The sequence below is a fragment of the Ailuropoda melanoleuca genome, chromosome 12, assembly GCF_002007445.2.
Source record: "Ailuropoda melanoleuca isolate Jingjing chromosome 12, ASM200744v2, whole genome shotgun sequence".
Lineage (NCBI taxonomy): Eukaryota > Metazoa > Chordata > Mammalia > Carnivora > Ursidae > Ailuropoda > Ailuropoda melanoleuca.
Genome location: NC_048229.1, coordinates 31,325,758 through 31,338,671, shown reverse-complemented (window position 1 = coordinate 31,338,671; position 12,914 = coordinate 31,325,758). Strand labels below are relative to the sequence as shown.

The following is a 12,914-nucleotide window of genomic DNA, read 5'->3' as shown; positions in this document are numbered from 1 at the left end:
CGCCCCCCCCGCCGGCCTCCCCGCCAGCCGCCCCGGCGTCCGCGCCCTCCCACGGGGGTCGCCGCGGGCCCGGCCCCGGGAACGGCGTGAGCGTGAGCGGCGGCAGCGCCAGAGAGAGCCGCGAGAGCTTGGCTGCGAGGGGAGAGACCCGGTGAGCCCCTGCTCCCGGGGAAACTGAGGCATGCCCTCCTGCCCCGCTGTGTCCTCAGGTAATCTCAGGCCACAGTGTGGGCCTCCTCAGTTTCCCCTCTTGTGAACCAAAGGGCTGCTCTGGGGCCTTTCTCCACGCAGAGCAGGAGAGATCTTCCCTCTACTCCAGAGGTTAACCCTCTCCACGACTCCGCAGTGTCCACATCACAAAGCCCCAACTTCTCTCCGCCATCCAAGTGCCCTGGCCCTGCTGACCTCCCAGGGCTCTGTTCCTCACCTCACTCCAACTTGACCTCCAGCCAGCCACTTGGGCCACCTCCCTATTCCTCCCACCTCTGAGCCTTTGAGTAAGCTGTTCCTTCTGCCTGGAAGTTCCTTTTCTAATTCAAGTCCTATTCATCCCTTACCTCTGATCTGGGCTTTCAAGCCTTCAGAGTTCTCCCAGAAGGTCAGGCAAGGCCACCCACTCTACACCCCATAGCACCAAGCACCGCCCCCTCCAAGCAGATGAGCTCAGCATGTAACTGTCTGTCTGCAGTCATGTGAGTCATGTCTGCCTTGCCACAGAACAGACTTGACTTGGGCTCATTTTGGCTGCGTCCCCATCTCACAGAAGTGCTCAGGCAATATTGGTGGGATTATTGAATGAACGTTCCCTGCTATCTGACCAAGATACTTTCCCTCCCTGGCCCTCAATTGCCAGACACAATTGGGCTGTCTAACCATCTCTAGGTTCTTTCCCCTGCCCTAAGACTCCCATATCTCAGCCTGCTAGAACGTAAGGACTCCAGGTCCCTGGAGGAGGAAACCTGGCTTCAAATCCCAAGCCTACCCTGTGGGCTTGCTGTGTGCCCCGGGGCAAGCAGAGCCTCCTCTCTGAGCCTCTGTCTCCTCTCTAGGAAATGAACAGAGGCCACTCATCCCTCCATTAGTGCATAAGTAAATGGTGTGACGGGCCCTGTGGGGGGCAATCGTGGGGAGAACAGGAGGGTCAGTGCAGAGCAGGGAGAAAGATTGGATGTGTACTGGGTCACTCTCCTCCCTTCGTTCACTCCATTCCAGCTTCACTGGCCTGCTTTTCCCCGAGCATGCCAAGTTAGTGCCCATCTCAGTGCCCTCCACCCGAAACACCCTTCCCCCAGATGTCCACCCAGCTTACTTCCTTCACATCTGCTCAAAAGTCACCTCCTTGAGGCCTTCCCTGACCATCCATCTCAGGGCGATGGAGTTGGGGGCTGTGGGGGAGCTCTCAAGGAGCTCTCAGGAAGGACAGGGTGAGAGCCTTTGGAAATCAGGAAGGCTTCCCAGGGAAGGGGGAAAATTGAGTGGGGTCTTGAAGGATGAGTAGGAGTTTGTGCACTTTTTTTTTAAAGCAGGCTATTCCCAGCATCTTCCCACCCAGCAACACCCTCCCTGCTACCCCCTCACCCCCAATCCTCTGAGACATCTTAGAGGCTCCACCCCTGACACATTCATGCTGTCTGGGGCCTTTCCTGACACAGCTGGTTGCGAATTCCCCACAACAATCTCAAGGAAGTGATACTGTTCTAATACCGTGGGCTGGAAGGAAAGAAAGTTCTGTGCCCAGTCCCCTTCCTGACCTTTCCCTCCTGAGCTGCAGGCTCCTCTAGTAAACAGATGATACCTTTCCCCCAGGGTGGCTGTGAGATTGCTAATATAAACCAGGGCCCATTTAAAACTTTCATAGCACTATTTAAGGAAATCAGGCCTCTGGGTGATTCGGGTGGAGCCACAGTCCCTATGCCCAGCTCTAAACAGGGGCCATTCATCCTTCTCTTAAATCAATCACCAATACCATGGGGGGGGGTGCAGGGCAGAGTCTGGAGCTCCCTGGGTCCCGGCTTTGGGCAGCTCGGGGCCCGGCACATAGAGAAGGTTCACGTGAATCGGCTCCAACCATTAAAACACGCAGAACTCTGGCTTAAAAGGGAAAAGCAGCACACCTGGCGTTGCCAGGTGGGCATTCCCGACGGGAGCTGAAAAGTGGCCACATTTCCTTCCCCAGCTCCCCCCACCCCACTCCTCTCCCAGATGGCTTCCTTTATTTCCCAATACTGTCTGGCCCCCGGGGGCATCTGAGTTGGCGATCCTGGGCCTAAAGGAATTGCAATGAAACCAGGAGCTTGGTGTTACCAGGCTGGGCTAGAGTCTTCAGAGGTCCTAACATTCTGAAGCCTCTCGGCCCTATTAGGTGCTATCCTCATCATCCATTTTTGGCGGGAAACTGAGGCACAGAGAAGTAAGGTCATTTGTCCGGGGCCACAGAGCTAGAGAGGGAGCAGAGCCGGGATCTGAGCCCAGGCGGTGCGGCCCCGGGGTCTGCCCTCATTATGGCCAGCCTGACCTGTCTGCTCCCCGGGAGCCTGAGATCCTCAGCTCACCTGTACATCCTGGAAGGAGCCAGGCCTCGGCTCCCACCCTCGCAGCCCCACTCCCAGCAACCTGCTCACCTTTGATCTGCTCGCTGTTCCCCTGAGGAGGCCCCAAGTCCAGGAACAGTCGTGGCATCTCGGGGCCCTTCCTCTCGGGCTTGGGGGGGTCCCCGTCTGTGCTGGGTGCTGTGTCTCCGCCGGCCCTGCTGTCTGGGGCCCCGGGCTCTCCCTCGGAGGAGGCCGCCTCCGGCCTGGCTCTCTGCGGCGCTGGCTCCGGCCTCCTCGGCTGTGCTTCCGACAGCGGCGGTGGGGGCGGCTGTGGCCTCGTGCTGTCTACCCATCCGGCCTTTGCGTCCACGCCGCTTCCGAGGCCGCCGCCGTGGGCCATCCCCATGCCCACTGGGGCTCGGCCCCCACTCCCGAGGTCCAGCCTCCCAACCCCGGGGGCTCTCGGTGCCCCCCCAGTCTCGGGGGCTCTCCTCTCGGTCCCGGGTTCCAGCACCCCGCTCCTGAGGGCTGGGCCAGTGGGGCCAGGGGCTGTCTCCCCGCCGTTCTGGGACAAGGCCACTGCGCCGGGCTCGGGGGCTCTCTCCAGCGAGGTCTCTGGGGCTGGCACCCCACTCTCGGGCGCCTTCTCCCAGGGCCCTGGGGCTTTCCAAGGCCCAGTCTCTGGCAGCCTCTCCGTGTTCCTGGGGAGTCTCAGGCCCCCATTCTCTGACACCTTCTCGATCTTTGAGGGTGTCAGTCCCCCATTCGCCAGCACTTTCTCTTCTCTCTCGGGGGACCTCAGCTCCCCATTCTCCAACACTTTCTCCTCCCTCCTTGGGTGTGTCACCTCCCCATTCTCCAGCACTTTCTCCAGCACTTTCTCTTCTCTCTCTGGGGTCCCTGGGCCCCCATTCTCCGCCACCTTCTCCTCGATGCCCAGGGCTCTCTGTCCCCCGTTCTCCAACACTGTCACCCCGTTCATGGGGAGGCTCGGGTCCTCGTTCGGGCTTGGGGCTTTCTTCCCGCTGCCCAGGACTGTGGGGTCCCTGCTCGGGCCCTGGGCTTTCTCTCTGTTCCCGGGGCCTCTCCCCACCTTCCTGGGTCCCATCTCTCGGGGGTTTGCCCCCTTCTCCCCCAGGAGGTTCCTTGTCACGTCCTCCCGCAGGGACATCAGCAGTTGCTCGGTGCTCACTTGAACTACGAAGGTCGGCTTCTCCCGAGTCCCCGGCAGCGGGTGGGGACCCGGGTCTGGGGGTGGCCGGGGCGCTCCCGGGTCGGGGGGCTCGGGGGGAGCCCGTGGTCGAGGGACCCCTTCCTCCTCGGCTGCCCCCCCGCCTGGGAAGGCTCCCTCGGGGGAAAAAGGGGTCTCGGTCTCGTAGCCGCTGTCCCCCGGCTTGGGGCCCGGAGACGACAGGCCTGAACCGGGACTGGCCACGGCCGAGGGAGGGTCGGGAGACACGGCTGGGTCCTAGAGAGCCCCGCTCTGCCCGCAGGGACGAGTCGTCCTCTGGGGGATGGGGGCAGCCAAGAGCAGGGTGGCCCCCCCAGCCAGCAACGGCTTCCCCCCGCTCCAGGGGCAGGCAGGAGCAGGCCCCCTCTCGGCTGCACAGGGGACAGGGCAGGGGGCCCCGGCGGCTGGGGCCACCCCCAAGGCTGCTGCTGTCCTCCCCCGGGGAGCTGCCCTCCTCCTCCTCCTCCTCCTCTTCTGCCCACGGGGCGGTACCCCGCTCCCCCAGCACCTCGGCAGGGTCTCCCGCCAGGGTCTCCCCGGCACCTCGGCCCTCGGGGTCCCAGCCGCTCAGGAGGAAGCTGCCTGATGCCGAGGACTGGGCTGGGAAGGGACGAGCTGCAGGGAAGAGGGGGGAAGCCCAGGTCTCGGACACCAGTTGGGGGACCTCGGATGGCGCCTGGGAGGCCTGGGGGGCAGGCACTCCTGGGTCCAGGGGGTCCCAGTCATTGGGGAAGAGGGGCTCAGGTGGGGAGCCATGCTCCTCGAGACGGATGTAGTACTCGCTGCTCACTGAGGGGCTGCGGGCGCTGATGACCGGCAGCACGCTGGGCGTGGACAGCGCCTCATAGAAAGGGTTGGAGGGGTTGGCATGGGGGGCCGGGGGCGCGGACGCCGGCTGCCAAGGGGGCGCCCCCCCACCCCCCTCCCGCCACCCCCCCCGCCGCGCCTTCTCCCACAGGCACTCAAGGTTGAGGCCACGGCTGCTCTCAGTGACCGTGAGCACATCGTCGGGGTCAGCCCCAGGGAAGCCATCCAGAAGGGGGAATGGTGAGGACAGGGTCCCTGGGCGGGGCGCGCTGTGCTGCGGGGGCCAGGGCCACGAGGGGGACGCTCAGAGAGGGTAGGTGAGCTGCAGTTGGAGATCAGAAGCCGAAGGGCGCTGGGCAGGTGGCCGCCAGCAGGACTGCAGGATATCGTACCTGGGGGAGAGGGAGGAGGGGCCGGTGAGTCCCAGTGTGTGTGTGGAGGGGGCAGGGCGGGGAGAGACTCAGAGAGAGAAGAGGATGGAGATCTAGAGAGAGGGGACAGAGCCCCGGGGTGTGTGTGTGACAGAGATGGGGTGGCGGGGGGGCAGACCTAGAAGAGGGGAGACAGCAAGGCAGATGTGAGGAAATGATGGTTAGGTGGCCTTCCTGTTTGGGCTGTGAGCTCCGAAATCAGAAACAAGCAAGCAGCGGGGGGTCTTTTAGGAGCGGAGAAACTAGGGTTCAAATACCAGGTCTGCCACTCCCAGCCTCACCGTCACCCCTTCCAAGCAGCAGATGCTTTCAAGCAGCAAAAGGTGTGGGGCCGTCCACGCTCCACTCCAGGGGTTGTGGCGAGTGCTGAGTGAGATTGCGGGTACTGTGCGAAGAGGTGAGGGGCTCTGGGACATCCTGGGGTGGGATGGGAAGGTCAGGGGTCGGAGGGGGGGATCAGGCCCTGCCCTCACCAGTAGTCCGCATAGGGCAGCTTGAGCCTTGGCCGGGCCAGCTTGACGTGCTGCTGGCGGACCACGAAGGCGAGGACCTCCTCGTCTGAGAGGTGGCGGTAGGGCTGTGCCCCAAACTCAAAGAGCTCCCACAGGGTCACCCCCAGGGACCTGCGGGGAGCAGAGGGCGGAGAGAAGTCAGAGCCCTGCCCTGCTTCGCCTGGGGGCCTCCCCTCCGGCCTCCGTTTCCACGGCCATGGAACCCGGGACCCTTGCAGCTTCCTTGCCGCCCTCGGCTCCGCGCGGCCCCGGGGGGACTCACCAGATGTTGCTCTCGCGGCTCTGGTCCACCACCATGAAGGTCCCATGCAGCTCCCCAAGGAGCTCGGGCGCCGCCCAGCGCAGCGGGATCCACAGGCGCTCGGGGGTCAGGTAGTAGTCCTCCTGGGGGGCGGGCCCGAGCGCGGTCAGGCGGGTCGGGGTCCTCCCCCGCCCCCCGCCCTGATGGAGGGCAGCCCCCACCTTATAGTTGCTGTGGGCTAGCCCATAGTCTCCGATGCGCACGGTGAGGTCGGAGGTCAGCAGGCAGTTGCGCAGAGCCAGGTCACTGGGGGCGGGGCAAGGACGTGAGGTGAGAAGGGGACAGTCTGGGACGGACGGCCAGCCTCGCCTACACTCCGCCCACCGTGCAGGCTCCGCCCCTTCTCTCTTTGCGTTACTACTCTTCCCCTGCCCTGATTCCCCCGCCTCCCCTTGCCACCTCCTCCCCTGACTCCGCCCCCTCTCCTTCTGACCCCTCCCAGCCCACGGCTCCTCCCCCTTTCCTCTATGACTCCTCCCCTCCCGATTCCGCCCCCTCTCCTGACTCCTCCCTGTCTTCTGACTCCTCCCCTCCGAACTCTGCCACTTTCGGGCTTTCTCCCCTGGTTGAGCCCCTTCCCTGTGGCCCTACCTCCCACCCCCATAGCCTCGCCTCCCTCCCCTAGGTAGTACCCCTACACACTCTTCCCCGTGGCCCCCGGCAGCCACCTGTGCACGTAGTTGTGGGAGTGGAGATGAGCCAGCCCGCGGGCGATCTCCAGGCCCATCCTCTGCAGCGTCCGCAGGTCTCGAGGGGGCAGCTCAGGGGACAGACCCTCAGGGGGCCTCTGGGCCCGGAGGTAACGTTTCAGGTCCCCCTGGGAGGGAGGGGTGGGTGGGTCAGTACCACCCTCTTCCAGGGACCCACCATCCAGCCTGTCCCAGACGAGGATGGGGGGCGGCCTCTGCACTCGGCGGGCAGTCCCTCCGAGCCTCAGTTTCCTCTGCCGCTTGGAACGGCATAACCACAGAACCCACCTCGCAGGCTAGTTCACTGTGCGCATCTGAGCGAGCGCCCATCTACAGTAAAGCGCTCGAGGAACATCAGCGCATGTCGCACGTGCTATTGCCCGAGATTCCCAGGACGCTAGGCTTCCCAGACCCCCGCCTCTCCAGCCCGCCACCATGCCCTCCCTCCGCAGAGCCTCACCAGTTGACAGAACTCCATAATCAGCAGGAAGGGAAGTGTCTCTACACAGACGCCCAGGCACTGGAGGACGTTGGGGTGCTGCAGGCTCCTGGGGCGGGGGTGGGGAGGCGGCAGGGTCAGGAACCTCGAGCTTCCATCCCACCGCCGCAGACCTCTGTCCCACCCCAGCCTCCCAGCCACACCAGAATGTCGCTTCCACCTGTTTGGTCTAGGTCTTTTCCACCTCCTGACTCCCGGCCACACCCCCACACTCATGCCCCCTCCACACACACCCTCCTTCCCCAGGTCCCCATCTCAGGACTATCCGCCAGTTCCCAGGTCAGACCCCTGGCAAGGGGAAGGTGCCTCCTTGCCCTCCTTCCTCTTCACCTCTCCCCAGCTCAGCCCCTTCCCTCCCCACAGCCTGGCTGGAGCCTCTTCCTCACCTCCTGGACTCTCTTCTCAGCCTCCACCCGGCCTCCCTGCCTCCGGTCTCTCCCTTGCAGTCTGTCTCTGACATGCCATGCGCCTGCTCACAGCCCCCCCGCACCCGGGGACAAAGCAACTCTCGCTCCTGGGTCTTTCCTGCCCTTTCTCAACATCGCTTCTCCCCACCCCACCCTGTGCGTCTCCCCAGACTCACAGGGGCCCGAATAGGCGCCAGGCCTTTGCACTTACACTTCACTCTGTAACGAGCCCTCCACTCAGCAGAGTCCTCCCCATCCCTCAGGCCTCAGCTTCAACATCATTTCCCCAAGAAACCTCACTGCCCTCAAGCCCCCTCCTTTATCCTCACACTGTGGGTAAGAGTCAGGCTGGGGTGTGGGCAGGAGGGTTGAATCCTGAGTCCACCTTTTCTTTTTTTTTTAATCATCTCTACCTCCAATGTGGGGCTCGAACTCACAACCCCGAGATCAAGCGTCGCATGCTCTGGGGCCCCTGGGTGGCTCGGTGGGTTAAGCGACTGACTCTTAATTTCAGCTCAGGTGGAGATCTCAGGGTCACGGGCTGGAGCCCCGCATCAGGGCTCTGTGCTGCGCATGGAGCCTGCTTGGGATTCTCTCTCTCTCTCCCTCTCCCTCTGTCCCTCCTCGATCATATGCTCTCTCTCGCTCTCGCTCTCTCTCTCTAATAAATAAATCTTAAGAAAAAAAAAAAAGAGTCCATGTTCCACCCACTGAGCCAGCCGCGTGCCCCCCAAGTTCACCTTTGGCAGGTGTGTAACCCCAGAGAAATCACTTCACCTCTTCCCGCCTCGATTATCCCCAGCTGTAAAATGGGCACAGTCATAGTAACTCCCTCAAACGGTTGTGGAGAGGAAGTGACTGAGACCAGAGAGGAGCCTCCACACAGTGGAAGATCCTCGCTATTATTACTGCTTTTATGTTCCCAGGCCAACATATTGCTTGATTTTCATATCGCCCCACATTTTCCTGCCGTCCCACCTTTGCAGCTGCTGTCCGCTCTGCCTGGAACAGGCTTCCCACCACGCCTGTGTGGCCAATCCCTCCCAGCCAGCCCCACCTCCCCCAGGATTCCACAGCTCCCCTCTCTGTCACGTGCTGCCTTATTGCCTCCTGGCACGGGTCAGTCTCTGACGTTTGCTTCTTACAATTTCCTTCTTCATTTGTTTATGGCGTATCTTCTCCACTAGGGGGGGAGCCCCACTAGGACAAGAATTTGGGGCTTTCTGTTCAGGTGGTCATGTCCCCAGTGCCTAGACAGGGGCTCAATAAAAATGGGTATAATGAAGGATTTTACCCAGTTGCCCGGCCTGGGGGTCTGTAGGAAGGTGAAAACACGCCAGGCTTGCAGCCCAGTCAGTAACTGTCCCACTGGGGTCTGGCCGGGGGCAGGGGCTACTGGTGTGCCGTGGGGCCAGTGCCCAGGCTCACTTCTCCACCTGGGAGAACTGTGCCTCGAACCCCTGCCTGGCCCAAGAATCACGAGACCAAGTAGTCATAAAGCACCCGGCGTGTCCTGGGAATTGACAAACGGCTGGAGCTCTGAAGGTGGGATTTAGGTTGGCGGATGTGGAAACATGCTTGGCTGTATTACACACCTACTATTCTGAGCCAAGGCCGGCCACTTAAGCTCTCCAACCCTCCCGGCCACCCCGCTGGGCAAGATGACGTTTCCCACTAAATCCAGAGGAAATAGAGGCTCAGAGAGGTAAAGCGATTGGTCCAGGGTCACACAGCTGGGAACAGTGGCAGCGTGTGGACTTGATCCCAGGTTGCTGGCTCGCTCAGCAAACGTCTACAAAGGGCACACGGACCCCCCCCACCCCAGCCCACCCCCGCCGCCCTGAGCTGCCAGTGTCGTCCCGCGCTCTCCAACAGAACCTTCTGTGAAGGTGGAAATGTTCTAGAGCTGAGCTGTCTCACATGGGAGCCACTGGCCATATGTGGCTACTGAGCACTTGAAATGTGCTGCGTGTAGCTGAAGAAATGAATTTTTCATTTGATTTCGTCTTAGTTAACATAAATTTAAATAGCCATATGTGGCTAGTGGTTGCCAGCACGGGCCTCGGGAGAGGCAGGCAAACAAGCAAGTAAGCCGATGATGTACATGTTAGGAAGAAAACACACGAATTGGTGTGATGAAGCATCCCAGGGCCCTCCTTGAGTGGGAGTGTGTGTGTGTGTGTAAGGGCAGGCCTTTCTGGCCAGAGACCGGAGGAGGGGAAGGGAGCCCACTATCTGGAGCTGGGGGTGAGTGAGCCAGGAATGATATTCTAGACAGAGGGAACAGCAAGGACAAAGGTCCTGAGGCAGGAAAGAGACTGTAACAGGAAAGGATCAGTGAAGAGGCCAGAATGCCTGGGCCAAGAGGCCCAGTGGCAGGAAGGGAACAGAGGCAGGCCTCGCAGGGTGTGTGGGCTGTACAGAGGCGTGGGACTTTGTCCTGCAGGCAATAGGGAGCCATGGGAGGTTGTGGAGCATGACGGTGATAAAGTCCAGTGTCTGTATCTCTCAGGGTAGACCCCATTTTTACAATTTTTGAAAAAGGTTCTCTGTATACATATCCTTTCCGTGACAGGGCAATTACTATCTCGATAGGCGTTTACGTAGCAAATGTTTGTCTAGTGCTTGACTAGAAGCCCTTAGAGTGGAGGGGAGACCAAGCAGAGAAGGGACAGGGTCCTGGCTTCCCAGACCTAACAGTCCAGTAGGGGTGGGAGGTGAGGTGACAAAGCTCCTCAGGGCCACTTTGCGTGCCAGCTCAGGGCCCCGGTCCATGATGCCTTCCTCACCCGCAAGCAGGGGCCTGAGGAAGGGAACAACCACTATGAACCCAGTGCTTCATGCAAAATCTCACACCCTCTCAGCCGCCCTCTCCGTGGGCTTCCCAGACTCACTTCCTAGATGAAGATTCTGAGGTTCAGAGAGGCAAATTCTGTCCATCAAGTCGCACAGCCAGGAAGAAGTAGATCCAGGATTCAAACCATGTTTGACCTGACGCTTGACTCCTCCCGCTCCCTAAGGTCACCTCCCTGAGCTGGAAACCCGTATCTTGGGGCCTCCAGGGCCCACGTCCACTGAGATGTGCCCGGTACCTGTAGGGCTGGGCTTCCGAGATGAACTTGCGCTGCTCCAGGGGCCCCGCGCTGGCTCGCAGCTCCTTCACCACCACCTGGGCTGGGGTGTAGTCGGAGAAAATCTCTCCCAGGATCACCTGGTCAAGGGGGACCGGGGAGTCAGTGCCTACAGTCTCCCCAGCCCCAGCCCCAGGGCCACCTCCACCCCACTGCATGGCTCCAGCTTCCCCCTTCTTTCCAGCCTCTCCCATCAGATCCCATCACCCTTGTCCCCCCCAACAGATGCAGAGTGAGAGACTCACGGGCCCAGAGTCCGATGGATGCAGGGACGGATGGAAGGATGGACAGACGGACGCGTGGAGAGCCAGGTGGCGAGGCAGAGTGGTCAATGGAGTGAGGAGGGAGGCGCTGACTGACAGATGTGGGGGGGTGGGGTAGGCGGGAGCAGGTGAGAGGTGGACAGAGGCGAGGGCGCTGGGTGGGCTGAGGGGCAGGGGACAGATGAGAAGTGGTGGGAGCGGGGGAGGGGGGAAGGACACAGAACAGGAGCACAGCCCTGGATTGTATGGACCCCCCTCCCTCCCCACCCCCAGACCCACTCACCTTCCCAAACCAGCCACTCCCAATCTCTTGTAAGTAGCTGAGGTGCTGGCGGCTAAGGCCCAGGGGGGTGGTCATGTCTGGGGGGGGGGGCAAAAAGGAGGAGGCCCCTTAGCCTCTCTCCCCTTCCAAGTACCACTGACAATACTCCCCCCAACTCAGTGGGGACTGGGGTCAAAGCAGATACCAATCTCTTTTCATTGGCCAACCCAACATTCCCTGATGGATCTCAGCCTCCTCATTGGCTGCCCGTAAGTTCCCAGCATCCAATCCATCCTTCCCTTTGGCATTTCAAGAGCCTGTGACTTGACTTCAGCCTGCCATTGGCTGCCACTGAGATTGAGCTCGAGGCTGACCTCACCACTGATTGCCCCACAAGAATCCCCAAATCTGGTTTTGGATTAACCAACGGCTTCCACCACGATGATCTCTGACTCCCTATAGGCCGCTTCCAAGATTCTGTGGCTCCCACCTCCCCCCTGTCTTTCTCCTTGGCTGCGGGGGACCTCAGCTCCCTGGCCCCTGAGGGAAGACTCTCAGGGCTTTCCACCCTGTCCCGTGGGACCGTGGGATCCTAGTCAAGGTGTGGAGAATACCTGAGTGTGAAGGCTGAGGAGCAGGCATCGGCAGGGAGACCTCAGCCAGCGGGAGAATGTAGACATCAGGCAGCGACTGTGAGGAGGAAGTCTCCTCGGCTGGGGGAGTATACTCCCCGGAGCAATCCTCCCCTTCAGGGTTCTCAAACTCCTGGGGTCAGGAGAGGTGAGGGGTGGGAGAACACAGGACTGAGCACGCCATCACCCTTCTCGACGGTGTGTCTCCCCTTCTTTCTTATAACTGTCCCCCGATGTTCAGCCCAAGACTCCGGCTCTTGCCAGAACTTCGGGCCAGAAGGTGCTCTCAGACTTACTGCCCCTCTCTCCCACCAACTACCTGGGTTGGGGGACTAAAGGCCTCGCTGGAGTCTTCCTCCCCACTTGACTCCCCGCATGCACCTCACCTTGAAGCCGACATCACCCTGTTTGCAACACAGACAGGTGAGGAGGAGAAAGATGAAGGCCAGCAGGCCGGAGCAGGAAATGAGGACCACGGCGTAAGGAGGAGCCAGAGGGGCCCGGCCCAGGGCGAATCCATCTGTGGGCACAAGATTGGGCTGGGGTCCCGGCTGCAAGCCCTAAACTCCCCAGACTCCATGCCCCTCCCATCCTGGCCAGGATTGACTACAACTCCCATAATGCCCTGCAACCAGGGGCTTCTTGGCAGAGGAGCCGGATGGCCTAGGGCATTGTGGGAGTTGTAGTTTGAGGCCTTCTCAGGTGGTTGGGTTGGGGGTGGGGTCCCTCCTCTCGCCCCAATCTGGGACCCCCCCCCCATCACATCACCGCAGGCTTGGATGAATTCCAGTGAGGATTGAGGGAAGGAAGTGTAATAGTGGAGCCTGGAGCTCTCAGAATTTAAAATACGCTCCAACGGACAGTTTCATTACCCCCTATTTGGGCAAGAGGATGAGCCCCCCAACTGCAGGCGGGGAGAAGATTCTTGCCCCACGCTGGAACCCCCTAGTTACGGGGGTTGAGGCCTGTCTCTTTTAGGGACTCGTAGAGCACACACATGTCCTCTGTCCCCAGCGCAAGCCCCGGAGAAGGGAACTCCGCAAGCCCTGGGTCTCCCCCAAAGCTAGAGGCAGCCTCCTATGCTGTGTCCCCCTTAGAAATAGTATTCCTCCCTCTGCCCCCAATTCTCCCAGAGGCCCCGTCCTTCCCAGCTCCCTGCACACACATGCGTGTGCACACACACCATGTTGCCCAAACGGACCCCCTCCCCACCCAGCC

The 12,914-nt window shown here is 61.1% G+C and overlaps 1 protein-coding gene across 1 annotated transcript in view; it reads right to left on the bottom strand.

Annotated features, from left to right (window-relative positions):
* Positions 1 to 12,695, bottom strand: part of LMTK3 (lemur tyrosine kinase 3) — a 17,445-nt gene extending 4,750 nt beyond the window's left edge. The window contains 13 exon segments of the mRNA XM_034638984.1: positions 4 to 132; positions 2,622 to 4,000; positions 4,002 to 4,961; positions 5,474 to 5,623; positions 5,775 to 5,896; positions 5,975 to 6,059; positions 6,482 to 6,630; positions 6,963 to 7,050; positions 10,501 to 10,619; positions 11,086 to 11,162; positions 11,679 to 11,829; positions 12,083 to 12,216; positions 12,650 to 12,695. Coding sequence (XP_034494875.1) covers positions 4 to 132; positions 2,622 to 4,000; positions 4,002 to 4,961; positions 5,474 to 5,623; positions 5,775 to 5,896; positions 5,975 to 6,059; positions 6,482 to 6,630; positions 6,963 to 7,050; positions 10,501 to 10,619; positions 11,086 to 11,162; positions 11,679 to 11,829; positions 12,083 to 12,216; positions 12,650 to 12,695 — 3,589 coding nt within the window.
* Between the last annotated feature and the right edge of the window lie 219 nt (positions 12,696 to 12,914).